Raw genomic sequence first — 14,015 nt, forward strand, 5'->3', positions numbered from 1 at the left:
CACAATGCATTTATTTCTTTGTAGTATTCCCCTAAGCATTTTTTGTTCTGTTTGTGAATGTTGCGGCATTTTGTTTTGGAAGTATCTGCAATAGTCTGAGTGCCTGAGGCATGGGAAGAGGTATGCTATATAAATTGAAGGTATTCATTATTCTTATCACATTTTAATTTTTGCAACTGCTCTACTAGATGGAGACAATACACAGTAAGTGTGTGTGAATCATGTTTTAGAGAAGGAAGAAGTTAAGAACCAAAATTAGGTAACTAGTCCCCAAACTAGAAGCAGAATTGAGTCAGACTTATGAAAGTTCTTTAACTCTTGGTCAGTATGTTTACCAGAATCTGCTATTTCTTTTAATAAAAATACCCCCACCCCACTACACACACACACACACACACACACACACACACACACACTGCTCACATACACCAAAGCTTTATGAATCTAGTCCCTTGTTCTCATACACTGTCTTCTAACTTTGTAATTTTTCTCTTTCCTCCATTTGCCCCTTGGAGTTTTTTTCTGAAGAGGAATTTTGACTTTTGTTTCACACCTATTTCCTGTAGGTTTTAATTATTTGCCAAATGAAATCCTTTCATTTTCCAGCTTTGCCCCAAAAGTCATCAGAAAAAAACTGTAGAAGTGTATGCAGAGGCCATCCAGTCCAGCCCCACTGCTTAGTAGTAAATTTAATAAAGTTCAGAGATAAATGACTTTTCTAAAGATGTAAATGATGGCAAAACCAGCAATATAATTTACTTGATTCTTAATCCATTGTTGTTTTAAAAAATCTTATAAAATTACGTAGTAAAGATGAAATGGCACAAATTCTAGTAATTTTTTTAATGTTTATGAGCTGTTTATTTGTAATGTTTTCAGTTTAAATAAGGCAGGGAAAGCTTTTGAAACAGTAGTCTAGGATCCAGAGATGATTTGACAACTGGAGAACAGTTGTAACTAGATTGGAGAGACTACAATTGTTTCTTATTCCACAGTGAAGCTTCTTCCCATGCAAATCCTTCAAATTATGTAATTAACTACTTTAAAGGGCCCAGACTGGTTTTAGTGTATTATGATGAAATACACTTATCAAATTATAGGGGGGAATTTCCAGTAGAGCAGGTTATTCTCCCGTAGCCTAACAACAGAGAATTACGGAAAACAAAACATCACAGATAAAAAGTGGCTTGTGAGGAAACTTCTCTTAAACACTTGCATTAGGAATAAACTGGAAATGCAGAAACACCCCAGAATTGAGCCTAAGGGCAGCTAACCAATTTATTTCCTCCCCCAGAAATTAATTTTTCTGGGTTTCCTCATTTATCATCTTTACTAGATATGTGCGGCCTACAACCCAAGGCACTTTTAAACTAATAAGTGAAGTACTAAAGATTTTTAAGTGTGTGATTATAAATCCTGCTGCAACAGAATAAAATCCAAGGATAGAATATTAAAGACAGCCTCCCTGGTTAATGCTTTGAACACTTAAAAGAACGTTATCACTGGGGAAAGGGTAAATCATTTTTTTCCTTTAGGATGGAACAAGGTGATTGTACTTGACAGTAGGCAGGGATGGCAAATTTAGAGGTCACTGATGTAGTTGTGTTCCTGGTTATCTCAAGTGCATAAAGAGCTCTCTATTACTGCTGATAACCAAGGGAGAGCTCTGCTAGAGGGCCTGGGAGAGTCACGTGGAACCTAGGGAAGGGGCGGACAGAAGAGCTGCAGCTCTGTTCAGCTAGAATTGGTCTCACCACTCCCTTGACCAGATCATTTGTTATATGAGGCTGTTTGAAAGAAGAAATAGTGCAGGGTATATGTGTGTTTGCTAAAACCAGTAAACAGTCTCTCTGTTAGCTGAGCATCCTGCTTTTTCTTTGGCCCCTCTCCCTTGCATGACATAGAATTGGACTAATAGGAATAATTAATTCTACCAGAAATCTACATATTCATGCCTAAGGTTTTCTCTCAAAGTCTAAACAGTCTGAAAAATATTTGCAAACACATACACAAAAATTATAATCACTGCTTAAATATAAAGACTCAACAGATGGATGCTAATTTGAATTTATGTTCAAAATTGGATGAAGAATTTGGAGCCCCACTTTCATCTCTGCTGCCATTTGGAAATGACAGTAGCATGCTCACTGCTTCTAATTCCAATTATCTCTATATTGCACATCTCATGATTTCTGGGGAAAGCTAATGTCTCTCCTCATGTGCCAGCTACTGCTTATAGAGCTTGATTTTATAACTTCATAATCATTGCATTCTCAATAGGAAATTACAGTGTACTAAACAATGTAAGGCATACGAAACCTATATTTGCCTCATAACAATAATTTTAAATTATTAGCCTCACAAAAATTAATTTTCAAATAATCAAGGAGGACTGTGTAAAATGACTGACGTATCATTTTAATAAGTAATTTTGTGAATTTTCCTGATCATAAAAAGTTAGAGAAATCCAATTCTTTATTTTATAGAGAAAATAAAAACATAATTTGAGTTTTTAGATAATTCTAGACCAGGCCCAGAACACTTTCTGGAGGATGGTAAGTGGTCAAATATATTTAACTATTGGGTGGGGTAAAGGACCGAAAAAAGATAAGCAAAACTTTTCTAATAGTTTTTAAAAAGAGGGGAAAGGGATTAATAAGCTTTTTTTTCATAAAGCCAACTGAGTTGAAAATATTAATTTTATACCTTTTAGTCAAACACATTGATGCCACTAGAATAACAGGCATTCGGTTTTGCATGTTGTAAATTTAGAAATTGAGATAATTTGGACAGGAGTTAGAATGAAGTTTACTTTTACTTTATTCATTTATTTTTAAGTTTCCTAGGAAAGTAAAAAATTTAAAGAAGCTTCCTAGGCTATTTTATCTATGAGAATGAGAAAATCGTTTTCAAGCTCATTCCTTCCATTCCTCTTAACATTGGTTGAGAGCTCAGTGTGTGGGCATATTTGTTTTCTACTGCTGCTGTAGCAAATTATTGTAAGCTTGGTGGCTGTATTAGTCCACCTGAGACTTACTGTAAAGAACTACCTGAGGCCAGGCGGTGGTGACTCACGCCTGTAATCCCAGCACTTTGGAAGGTCGAGACGGGTGGATTCCCTGAGCCCAGGAGTTGGAGACCAGCCTGGCCAATACGGTGAAACCCCATCTCTACTAAAAATACATAAATTAGCCAGGCCTGGTGTCACATGACTGTGATCTCAGCTACTTGGGAGTCTGAGGCACAAGAATGGCTTGAACCTGGGAAGTGAAGTTTGCAGTGAGCCAAGATTGCACCACTGCATTCCAGCCTCGGGAACAGAGCAAGACTGTCTCAAAAGCACATGGTTCTGCTGGCTGTACAGGAAGCATGGCTGGGAAGGCCTCAAGAAACTTGTGATCACGGTGGAAGGTGAAGGGGAAGCAGACACATCTTCACATGGCGGAGCAGGAGAGAGAACAGAGAAGAAAGTGCTACACATTTTTAAACAAGCGTATCTCATGAGAAGTCACTCAATATTATAAGGACAGCAAGGGGGAAGTCTGCCTCCATGATCCAGTCACCTCCCACCAGGCCCCTTCTCCAACACTGAGGATTAGAATTTGACATGAGATTTGGGCGGGGACACAGAGCTAAACCATATCATGGTGGCTTAAGAGCAACACACATTTCTCTAACTGTTCTGTAGGTTAGAAGTCTGATAGATCTCACTGGGCTAAAGTTAAGGTGCCACAGGGCTGCATTACTTTTTAAGTCTCTGAGAGAAAAGTGTTTCCTTGCCTTTTTCAGTTTTTAGAGGAGGTCATCCTCATTCCTCACCTCCTGGATCCCTTCCTCCGTCTTCAAAGCCAGAGATGCTGTGTATCTCTGACCATTCTTCTATAGTCATGTCTCCCTCTGGCCACAGCTGGGAAAAGTTCTCTGATTTTTAGGACCCTTGTTTTTACATTGGGTCCACCCAGATAATCTAGGATTATCTCTTCACGTCTGGGTCCTTTACCTTAATCACATCTGCAGAGTACTTTTTGTCTTGTGTGGTAATGTATTCACAGATTCCAGGGACCGAGAAATGGATATCTTTGTGTGTGGCGGGAGGGGCATTATTCTGCCTACTATGATGGGAGGTAGTATTTGGCTCATAGGATGATAAGCCAGCCAGCATCAGAATATATTGATGTAAATATATTTATTTTAAGTAAATTCGGTGTATAATTGTCCATATTTATCAAAGAAGGGAATAATAACTTTCTGCTTTCTTTAAATAAAAGACTTTCATTAACATCATTTGAAATGTTTTTATATACATATAATTTTTTTTTTTTTTTTGAGCCCAAGTCTCGCTCTGACATCCAGGCTGGAGTGCAGTGGTGCTATCTTGGCTCACTGCAACATCCTCCTCCTAGGTTCAAGTGATTCTCCTGCCTCAGCCTCCCAAGTAGCTAGGATTACAGGCACACACCATCATGCCCGGCTAATTTTTTTGTTTTTAGTAGAGACAAGGTTTCACCATGTTGCCCAGGCTGGTCTAGAACTCCTGGGTTCAGGGGATCCATCTGCCTCAACCTCCCAAAGTGCTGGGATTACAGGCACGAGCCACCGCACCTGGCCTGTGTACATACAATTTTAAAATTAAATTATATTGTTTAAAAGTAAATTATTGTTAAATAGCAATAATTCCATTGCCTTCCACAAGTCTGCCTATTTTAAATAATATAATAACAAAACTTTATATATAAAGTATCTTATATTCTGTTTTTTTCACTTAATACTTATATATACTATTTGTGAATTACTGTTTTATTAAACTTTACACCTGATGTTAGCAATGTATGCATTTGCAATTTCTTGCTGGTATATATAATGCTCCTCTGAACATTTATTTATTGTATAGCTACTATTTGCTTTTATTGGATAAATCATTTGGAAAAATTCCTGTGAAAGAAATTACACAAGAGGATTGCTTGAAGCCAGAAGTTTGAGATCAGCCTAGTTAACATAGTGAGACCCCGTCGCTACAAAAAATAAAAATATTAGTTGAGTGTGGTGGCATATACCTGTAATCCCAGCATCTCGGGAGGCTGAGGCAGGAGGATCATTTGAGCCCAGGAGTTCAGGACTACAGTGAGCTATGATTGTGCCACTGCACTCAAACCTTGGTGACAGAATGAGACACTGTCTCAAAAAACAAAATATGAGTCAAGCTCCAGAGCATAAGTTTGCCTTATAAGCCAAAACTGGAAATTCCCATCCCTTTTGCCAGGGATTTGTTTAAGAATAAAAACTGTGACTAAATAAGACAAAAGGGAAATGGCTGGAGACCAGTGTCACACAGTCTTGTAAGAATTTTGGTGTATTATTTCCTCTCTCTCTTGTCTGTCTGCTTAACCTGCTCTACCTGCTTTTTTGTTATATATTTGTATTTTTGAAATAAAATTGAGTATACATGAGCAGAATTGGCAATACCAGAAATTCTATGACTCAGCTTTCTTTTCCTGTTGACTTATCAACACTGGGACCAGTCATTATCAGCTTAGTGGAAAAAGACACAGAAGACGGGGAATTAAAAGAATCAAGTATTTACTTACTTCAAGCTAATATAGACAATTACATCTTTTATCTCACAATAGTAGTCAATTTTGCCAACAAGAGTAGAAAATACTCAAACCTGATGGTTAAGTATCCTTTTTCCCAAAGCAAATCGATTTCAGATATGTCAATACTTTGTTCAATTGCTTGCAGTCAAGTTCAGTAACCTTGGAGCCGGGTTCCTATGTGTTGATGTTATGTCCACTTTAAATCTTAGAGACCCACCTTTACTTCCCCCATACGTCCAAGTTTTTGAGGGACATGTGGATGCCTGCTAGTATTGTCTATCTGTCTGTCTACTACAAATATGTGGTTATATCACACACACACACACACACACACACACACACACAGTTGTAGGCCTTCAGAGGCCAGTGGTTTGGAATAATCAGGAACGACTGAGATAGTTCTGAAAGACATGGAAGTCTCAGAAGTAGAAATGACGAGGATTAAAAGTGTTCCAGGGGTAGAAAACAGAAAGAATAAAGGCCAAGAGGGAGGAAAGAATAAAAGGATCTTCTAGACCAATGGACTACAGCTAGAGTTTGGAGTCTGTATAGGCAATTAGTGGGAGACAAAACTGGAAAGAATAGTTTGGACAGTATTGTAGAGGGCTTTGAATACCAGAGTTAAATTTCTTTCGATGGACAATGGGAAGACATTGATGATTTTCTAGTTGGAGAGGATTTGATCACAGCTGGGATTGGAAGCTGCACCTGTGATGGGCAGATATCTGTATACACTGTCTTAGTCTGCTTAGGCTGCCATAACAAAGCTGTAAACCTGATGGCTTAAACAGCACACATTTATTTCTCACCATTCAGGAAGCTGAAGATTCTAAGATCAAGGTGCCCCCAGATTCAGTTTCTGGTGAGGGCCCTTTTCCTGGCTTGTAGACTGCTGTCTTCTTGCTGTGCCCCACATGGCTGAAGGAGAGACCTGTGGGTTCTTCTCCCTCTTCTTATAAGGATAATAATCCCATTATAGGCGCTCCACCCTCATGACCTCATCTAAACCTAATTACTTCCCAAAGGCCTCACCTCCTAATACCATCACATAAAGGGTTGGGGCTTCCACATATAAATTGAAGGGAGGCACACACATTCAGTCTGTACATGTACCATCTGGGTGTCTGTTATTACCACAATTCAAATGAGAGGAAGATCTGGACAAGGATGAGAGTGAAGCAAGAGCAAAAGGCATTGCAGAGGATGAGGAAAAGAAGAGTTCACAGACTCTGAAATGTTGAGCCAGGGTGAGTGTAACAAAGTGCCGTCACTGGAATTGTGGTTAAGTGGTTAGGGATGTTTTGGATGCTCAGGGATGTTGAATCCAATTTAAGTTATGTGACCTGAGGGCGGAACGTACAGATAAGTGTAAGCCTCGAGAGAGAGAGATTAGGTTCAATAGAAATGTACTGTGAGCAAAAAAAAACCACAAGCCACATATAATTTAAAGTTTTCTAGTAGCTGCATTTTTAAAAAGTCAAAAGAAACAAGTGACATTAATTTGAATAATATATGTTTATTTAACACAATATATAGAAATATTATTATTCCATTATGGAATCAACATATTCTAACATTTCAGTGTGCTTTGGCTACATGTCAAGTACTCAATAGCTGTATAGGTCTAGAATGGGAGCCAGTTACAAAGTCCGCTCATTTCTTTGCTTGGGATTGTGAACCCATGTTTGAGTTGTTCCTGGTTTTTTTGCTATTATGAACAATGCTGTTATGAAACAGTCATATACATTACTCTTGGTGCAGGAATTCTAGACAGTATATTCCTAGGAGTTACATAGCTGGGAAATAGCAGGTGAAATAATGCCAATTTGTTTTCTTTCTTTTTTTTTTTTTTTTTTTTTTGAGATGGAGTTTCGCTCTTGTTGCCCAGGCTGGAGTGCAATGGCACGATCCTGGCTCACTGCAACCTCCACCTCCCGGGTTCAAGCGATTCTCCTGCCTCAGCCTCCCGAGTAGCTGGGATTATAGACATGTGCCATGACACCCGGCTAATTTTGTATTTTTAGTAGAGACAGGGTTTCTCCGAGTTGGTCAGGCTGGTCTCGAACTCCCGACCTCAGGTGATGCACCTGCCTCGGCCTCCCAAAGTCCTGGGATTACATGTGTGACCACCGCGCCTGGCGTGCTAATTTGTTTTCTAGGTTGTTCCAGTTTACACACCCGCTAGTAGTGTGTAAAACAGTCCTCACCTTATTCCACATCCTCAGGAACAGTATAGTCACATTTCTTCATTTTGATCGATCTAGACAGTGTAAAATGGCTTTGCATTTTGTTGTAATTTGAATGTTTTCTGATGACTAATAATTTTGAACATTTTTCATATGCATAAGAACATCTTTTTAATTCAAATATAAATACATATTATATAACATACTGTCATTTGTGTGTTGTATATTTCTTCAAATATAAAAATTTGTTCTCACACAAATACATATAACTCATATACTGTCATTTATATGTTGTATAATATATTCCTTCAAATATAAAAATTTGTTCTCTCACAAATACTTATTGAACATCTGCTATCTGCTATATATTGATCTAGGCACTTGGGGAAAAAATAGTCCCAAATTCCTGCTATCATGGAGTTTACATTGTAGTGTATACTGGGTGGGGGCAAAGAAAAGTAAAATACTGTACATTATATTTTATTAGTCTGGCTCATCCAGAAGGAAGTGGTAATACTACCTGTCTTATGCTGTTTATTAAATGCATATGAAGAACTTGGCACCATGTCTGCTAAACAGTAAGGATTCTGAAAATGCTAGTGGCAATAATAATAATAATAATAATAATAATAATAATATTTCCTCCTTTCTTGCTTCTACTTTTTCTGCAGTAATTTTTTAAATTAGAACTACTGGAAATTTAAGATTAAGATGTTTTTGTTATTGTTGAAGTGTTGGCTCTCATTTGGGTGAACTTGTGGTGTTTTCTGCAACAAACATGACTTTGGCTCATTTTGAGATGTGTTATTTTCAAGCTTCTTAAATTCCAAGAACCAAGAGCCTGAAGACATGCATGTTTTAAAAAGCTACATCATGTTAAATAGCCACAAATGTGGGAAAATACCTAGGAATGTCTTGTATAATTCAGGACTGTGTTATCCGAGTATAAATGTTGCTTGAATTAATCATTTCAATTCAACAACCAATTTATTGAAAACCGACTGTGTGCAAAGTACAGTGTAGAGGAGATGCATATGACCTTACTAATCTTTGAAACAATTATTTGTCCCCTTTTCTTAGATAATGATGTTGAAAATGATCTTCAATCAGACATCAGTTGAGCACTGCAAGACACACACGGAGAAGCAGAAAGAATGCAACTTCTTCTTAATAGCTGTTCGCCTGGCTTCACTGAACCAGATCTTGGATCCTTGGGTTTACCTGCTGTTAAGAAAGATCCTTCTTCGAAAGTTTTGCCAGGTAGCAAATGCTGTCTCCAGCTGCTCTAATGATGGACAGAAAGGGCAGCCTATCTCATTATCTAATGAAATAATACAGACAGAAGCATGAAAGAAAACACTTAACTTGCATGTGCACAGCTTTTGGTAACAAATATCGCTAAACCTTACTGTGAATTTAGGCATCTCTGGCATGCCACTGTTTATGCATTGAAGTGGAATTTTTGATATAAAGCTAAATGGTCTTAGAAGCATAGAAAATCCCTATGTGCCAAAAGTAGTGAAACACAAACAAAGGAAAATATATTAATAACCGTCTAGTGTTTTTGTTGAGTCTGCCATTTGTAGCTGAATATGTGATTAATTATGTGATGAAAACATTTTTTATAGATGATCTTGGTCTATTGGGGAGCGAGGATAGTTAATATTCCAGTACACTGAATACATGAGGAATTTAACCACATATATCATTGAAGACAAGGGATAGCAGTTTGTTTTTATTCAGACATTGCTGTGTTCTCTTTCATTGCCTCTCTCGCTTTCTGTCACTTTTTTCCTCCTTACATTAAAAAAAGTTTAATTACAGTTAAAAAATGTATAATGTATTTATAATATTCATCGATACTGTTATTCAAATATTGCTCAATATAGCAAATTAGCTCCTAACCTAACAAAGTTTAAGTTTAGTTGGATTGATAATTAGGTTTACTGTTTATCTGAATAAGAACCAATTCCATTTGTTTGAAATATGGAGTTTGTGACTACCCAAATTGCTAATTATTCTTTCTTTTGAATATATTTTACATTTCTACGAGCCTAAGGAAGATTCATGAAACTGACCTATGAGAGTCATGAAGTGGTTTTTCAGAATGCTATGTAAGGACCGAGTTGAGCACTAACTATAGGTACTCTGAATATATATTTCCCTTGATTTTTCACCAAAAGTGTTCCCCAGTCTTTGACTCTTTAAATTCCATACTGATTCCAAAACAAATAAATATTTTGAAGATTCAGTGAATACTTTCCATATTTTGGCCTATTTATATAAGAAAATTAATAACATCGACCCTTCACAGCTCTTCTGCCTGCTCCTCAAAGTGGCTCTATCTAAATATTTATTGCTAAAATGTTTTTCCTACAGTCTACATGAATACAAACCTCAATAGCTAAGCTTGACATATCTGTGCACAAGTAGATCACTACACTAAGTTTTGGGAATTGCACTTCTTAAAAATATCTCCCCACCAAACATAGTAATCCTGTAGTTACGCCTATACAAAGCTTGTCATATTCTTTGGTGCATTCATTTTGTAAACCCATTAACATTTTATTGTGAAGATTTTCATTTGCGGTTTCTTGCACTGCTTTTCTAGTTTTTTAAAAGCTTGAGATTTATTTATACTTCTTGTAGTAACTGCATATTTGTGTGTGTGTTTAGTGGTCATTTGGTAAAGAATTAATTTCGATAGGTACAATATGTCTGTCAGATTGATATATACACCAGCCTATGCCAATCAGGATTAATCATTTTAAATGACCATGTCAAATTGAATTTGGAGACAAAATCTGCTGAGAGTGCTTTTGTAATTAATTATGGTTCTACTAATCTGAATTTTGGAAAAGGTGATAAATAGACTATACTAAAATCTCTCTATGCCGTAGAATTGGATTATCCCATAGGTCACCTCATTGGGTATAAGACAAAACTACCTACTTTTTTTCAAAAGTGCACTTAAATCACATAATAAAGAGGCTTTACCTCTTGAGTGGTCCTGTTACCCTAAGTTCTAGTCAGATAGACACAGAGGCAGTGTGAATTTGAGTGGCATGAGCATGATTAGGTTATTCCTTCTAGCATCTAGTATAGCACCTGGAATATAGAAATTGTCTAATAAATATTTATTCAGTGAATCAATGAGCAGAAGTTTGCCAGGACAGTACACATTGGCAAGGCACATACCATATGATTGAAGTGCTTCATGCCATTACAGTCCATCAGGCTGATAAAGTGAATTATTTCTGCTTATTTAATTACAGAAGTATGAATTTATCTTCAAGGGTGTAGTGTCATACTATTGTACAACAAAGTGTTTATTTATACTAATAATTTAGGAGACTGATACTTCCAAATGATAGTGGACATTACTATCAAAAGAATATCACTTTTCATCACAACCGCAAAAATGCAGAAAGGCAAAAAGCCTGAAACTTATTCTTAAGTGCAAAATAAATTCCTACCCAGGGGATATATTTTAGAAGGGGATGAATGGCAGCTTTTGTGTTTTTTTAACAAGCTTGAAAGGGAGGTGGGAAAGAAAGAAATTATATAAATGACATAGGAGTTTTATTGTCTAGGCATTCGTTAGTCCGGGGAAACCTGATAAGAAATGAAAGTCCCAAATGATTTCAGCCTCTTCATGATGGTTGAGGTTAGATTTCAGAGATGTACAGAGACTAGACCGGTGGTTAGAGGATATATCTAGTCACAGCAGAAAGACGTGTCTAAGTTCAATTTTATTGGCTTTCAAGTTCACTCGTGTATACTTAGTTTGTCCATACGTATGTCTAATCAGGAAACATGCATGTGTAGATTATGACAGTTCCTGAACTTTGAAGTATGGGATAAAAGACAATTAAAGGCCAAGAAAACCATGGTGGAAGAAGTAAGCGAATGAAATGTAGAAATATATGTAAAATTAGCAAGTGTCAATTTTACCAAGTAGTGTTGATGTTCCAAACAATTAATTTATATACTATGCTGAGTCATAGAGGAGAATGATCACGTTACTTAATGAGAGCAGTTTCCTTTTCAAATAAAATAGGTATGATGAATGTCTTAAAAATATCTTGAAGTTGAAGAAACAAAAATGAGTTATCTCGATATTTACCAAATTAACCTAGTGCTGTATATATCCCAAGATATTGTAGATAAATGTAAGTGTTCAATCATGCCAGATTTAAACTAGTCTGAAATATAAGGTATACATATATTTCTACTTACATTTCTTTATTTTATGAATAAAATAAATAGCTTGACCATGTTGCAGAAAATAATTGCAAAACCTCATGTAAGTTAACTATGAAAAATCCTGTGAGCACATTGGCATCGAGTGACAGACAAACTAAAAACTGGCAAAGAGTATTTTAATAAGGGGGTCACTCTGTGGCAGTATTCTAATATTGGATTTTCAAGTAGATTAGGCTTTTTATTTATTCAATGCTTTTTATAATTTTGTTCTTTTTGACTCCAAATTATTGGTCAGCTTTCAACCTTCTCCACATCAGCAATCACTTAATAGTTCTTTTGGTTGAGATCAACTCAGAAAAAGAAAATAGAAAACTTTTGTTCTTTGAAATTTTAGACATGCATAATATCTATTTATTTTCATAATTTAACCCCAAAAGCTTCTCCTGCAATACACAGGATTCTAGTTGCTGAATGACATAGGGAGACTACAGAGTATTTATTATTACAAACACATAAAAAGCTTAATTTGAAGAATTAAAATTTCTATTTTTTATCTATATAACAAGTACAAACCATCAACAATGACAAATTTTCACAGCTGCTTGTTTATTCCTTGTTTTATATGTTTACATAACTCAAAATCTGTTAAAACTGAGGTCTAAAAAATGTGCAGAATTGTGCAACTGTGACTTAGTCCATAAGACTTTTCTGAGTTGCAAAAAAGTGCTGACACAAAGTAACAGATGTCTGTGATGTTTCATGACATAGGTTATGATCGAGCCAATTTACAAAATTTAATAACCAACCTAAACTCACATACGTATTTGTTAAGAAGCTGACATCAGTTCAGTATTGTAAGGAAACTAACTAGGTGGTGATGATGATAAAAGAATTAGGGAAAATATTTTATTTGATATATTCTCTGTTTTATAATTCCTAAAATGTAGATTCTATTTAAGGGTTATAATTTATATAAGTTTAGTCATATACCATTACATTATGATACCATAAGCCGAGTGCATTATGATTCTCTAGAAATACAATTCAATCAGATATGCATCATATTCATTTATATGTCACACATTTTCTTTACTGAGAATAAAAATTATCTTATTTTCAGAAGCTTTGTATCAATCAGTTTCATGTAATAGGCAACTCAGATATCTACTAGATTACATATTTCTTCATTTGAAACTACACTGTTTTCTCCTAGTCCCCTTGACTCTGCTGTGCTTATCCATTCTTTCACAGAAAGAAAGTAACAGACATAATTCCTGTTGGTGAGGCTGTTTTTAAGAGGAGAGGTAATAACTTCATTTTTTTACATGTACCCTAAAACTTAAAGTATAATAAAAAAAACTTCATATTTTTAAAGTGCCAGTAGCCTAATATGTGAAACAGATCAGAATCTGTTGTGTAGTAAGTCTGCTTTGTTGAAGAATTTATTATGGGAGTAAAGATAAGAAGGAAAGAGATCACCATCAGAAACAAGTCAGCCTTTTCATGCTTTTTTGAGCATTTTGGAGTGATTCTATTTCTCAAGTTATTAACATTCGTGCATCTCTTCAATACTATTGTTAAATGCTTTAGAATTAGAATATTTTGATCCTTTAATTAAAGTAAGCCAAACGTCTAGGCAAAAACAGCCAATCATTAAACTTTAATAGTAATTCAAATATAGATTTCTCATACAGTTTTCCATGTCTGTAGAAATCAAAGTTGTAATGTTAAGCAGAGGGAAATGCATATGATTTACTAATACACTTCAATATTCTACTTTTGAAAGGATACTCATGTGGGTGGGGCAGAGAACATAGAAAAAGATATGATGGAAAACCTGTCCATTTTCTACCTGTTATCCTTCATCATTTTGCACCAGGCCCTGGAAGCAAAGAGAGGAAGAGACTGACTGCATTTATCTTTGAACACTTGAGCATCAGTAGTACTACTGAGTGGCCAGGGGTCTTGTCTGTCAAAGCAAATGATAAGTTCACTCAGGCCATTATTGACTGCTGAACTCTCTTCCTTC

General features: G+C 36.1%; 1 protein-coding gene across 3 annotated transcripts in view; it reads left to right on the forward strand.

Moving 5' to 3' along the window:
* PTGER3 (prostaglandin E receptor 3) overlaps positions 1-14,015 on the forward strand; it is a 196,843-nt gene that overhangs the window by 25,741 nt on the left and 157,087 nt on the right. For all 3 annotated transcript variants that reach the window (XM_009249016.3, XM_002810703.2, XM_002810702.3), the window contains exon 2: positions 8,861-9,040. In XM_009249016.3, the coding sequence (XP_009247291.1) occupies positions 8,861-9,040 (180 nt within the window). The remainder of the gene's footprint in view (positions 1-8,860; positions 9,041-14,015) is intronic.

This window comes from Pongo abelii, chromosome 1 (genome assembly GCF_028885655.2).
Source record: "Pongo abelii isolate AG06213 chromosome 1, NHGRI_mPonAbe1-v2.0_pri, whole genome shotgun sequence".
NCBI classification, from domain to species: domain Eukaryota; kingdom Metazoa; phylum Chordata; class Mammalia; order Primates; family Hominidae; genus Pongo; species Pongo abelii.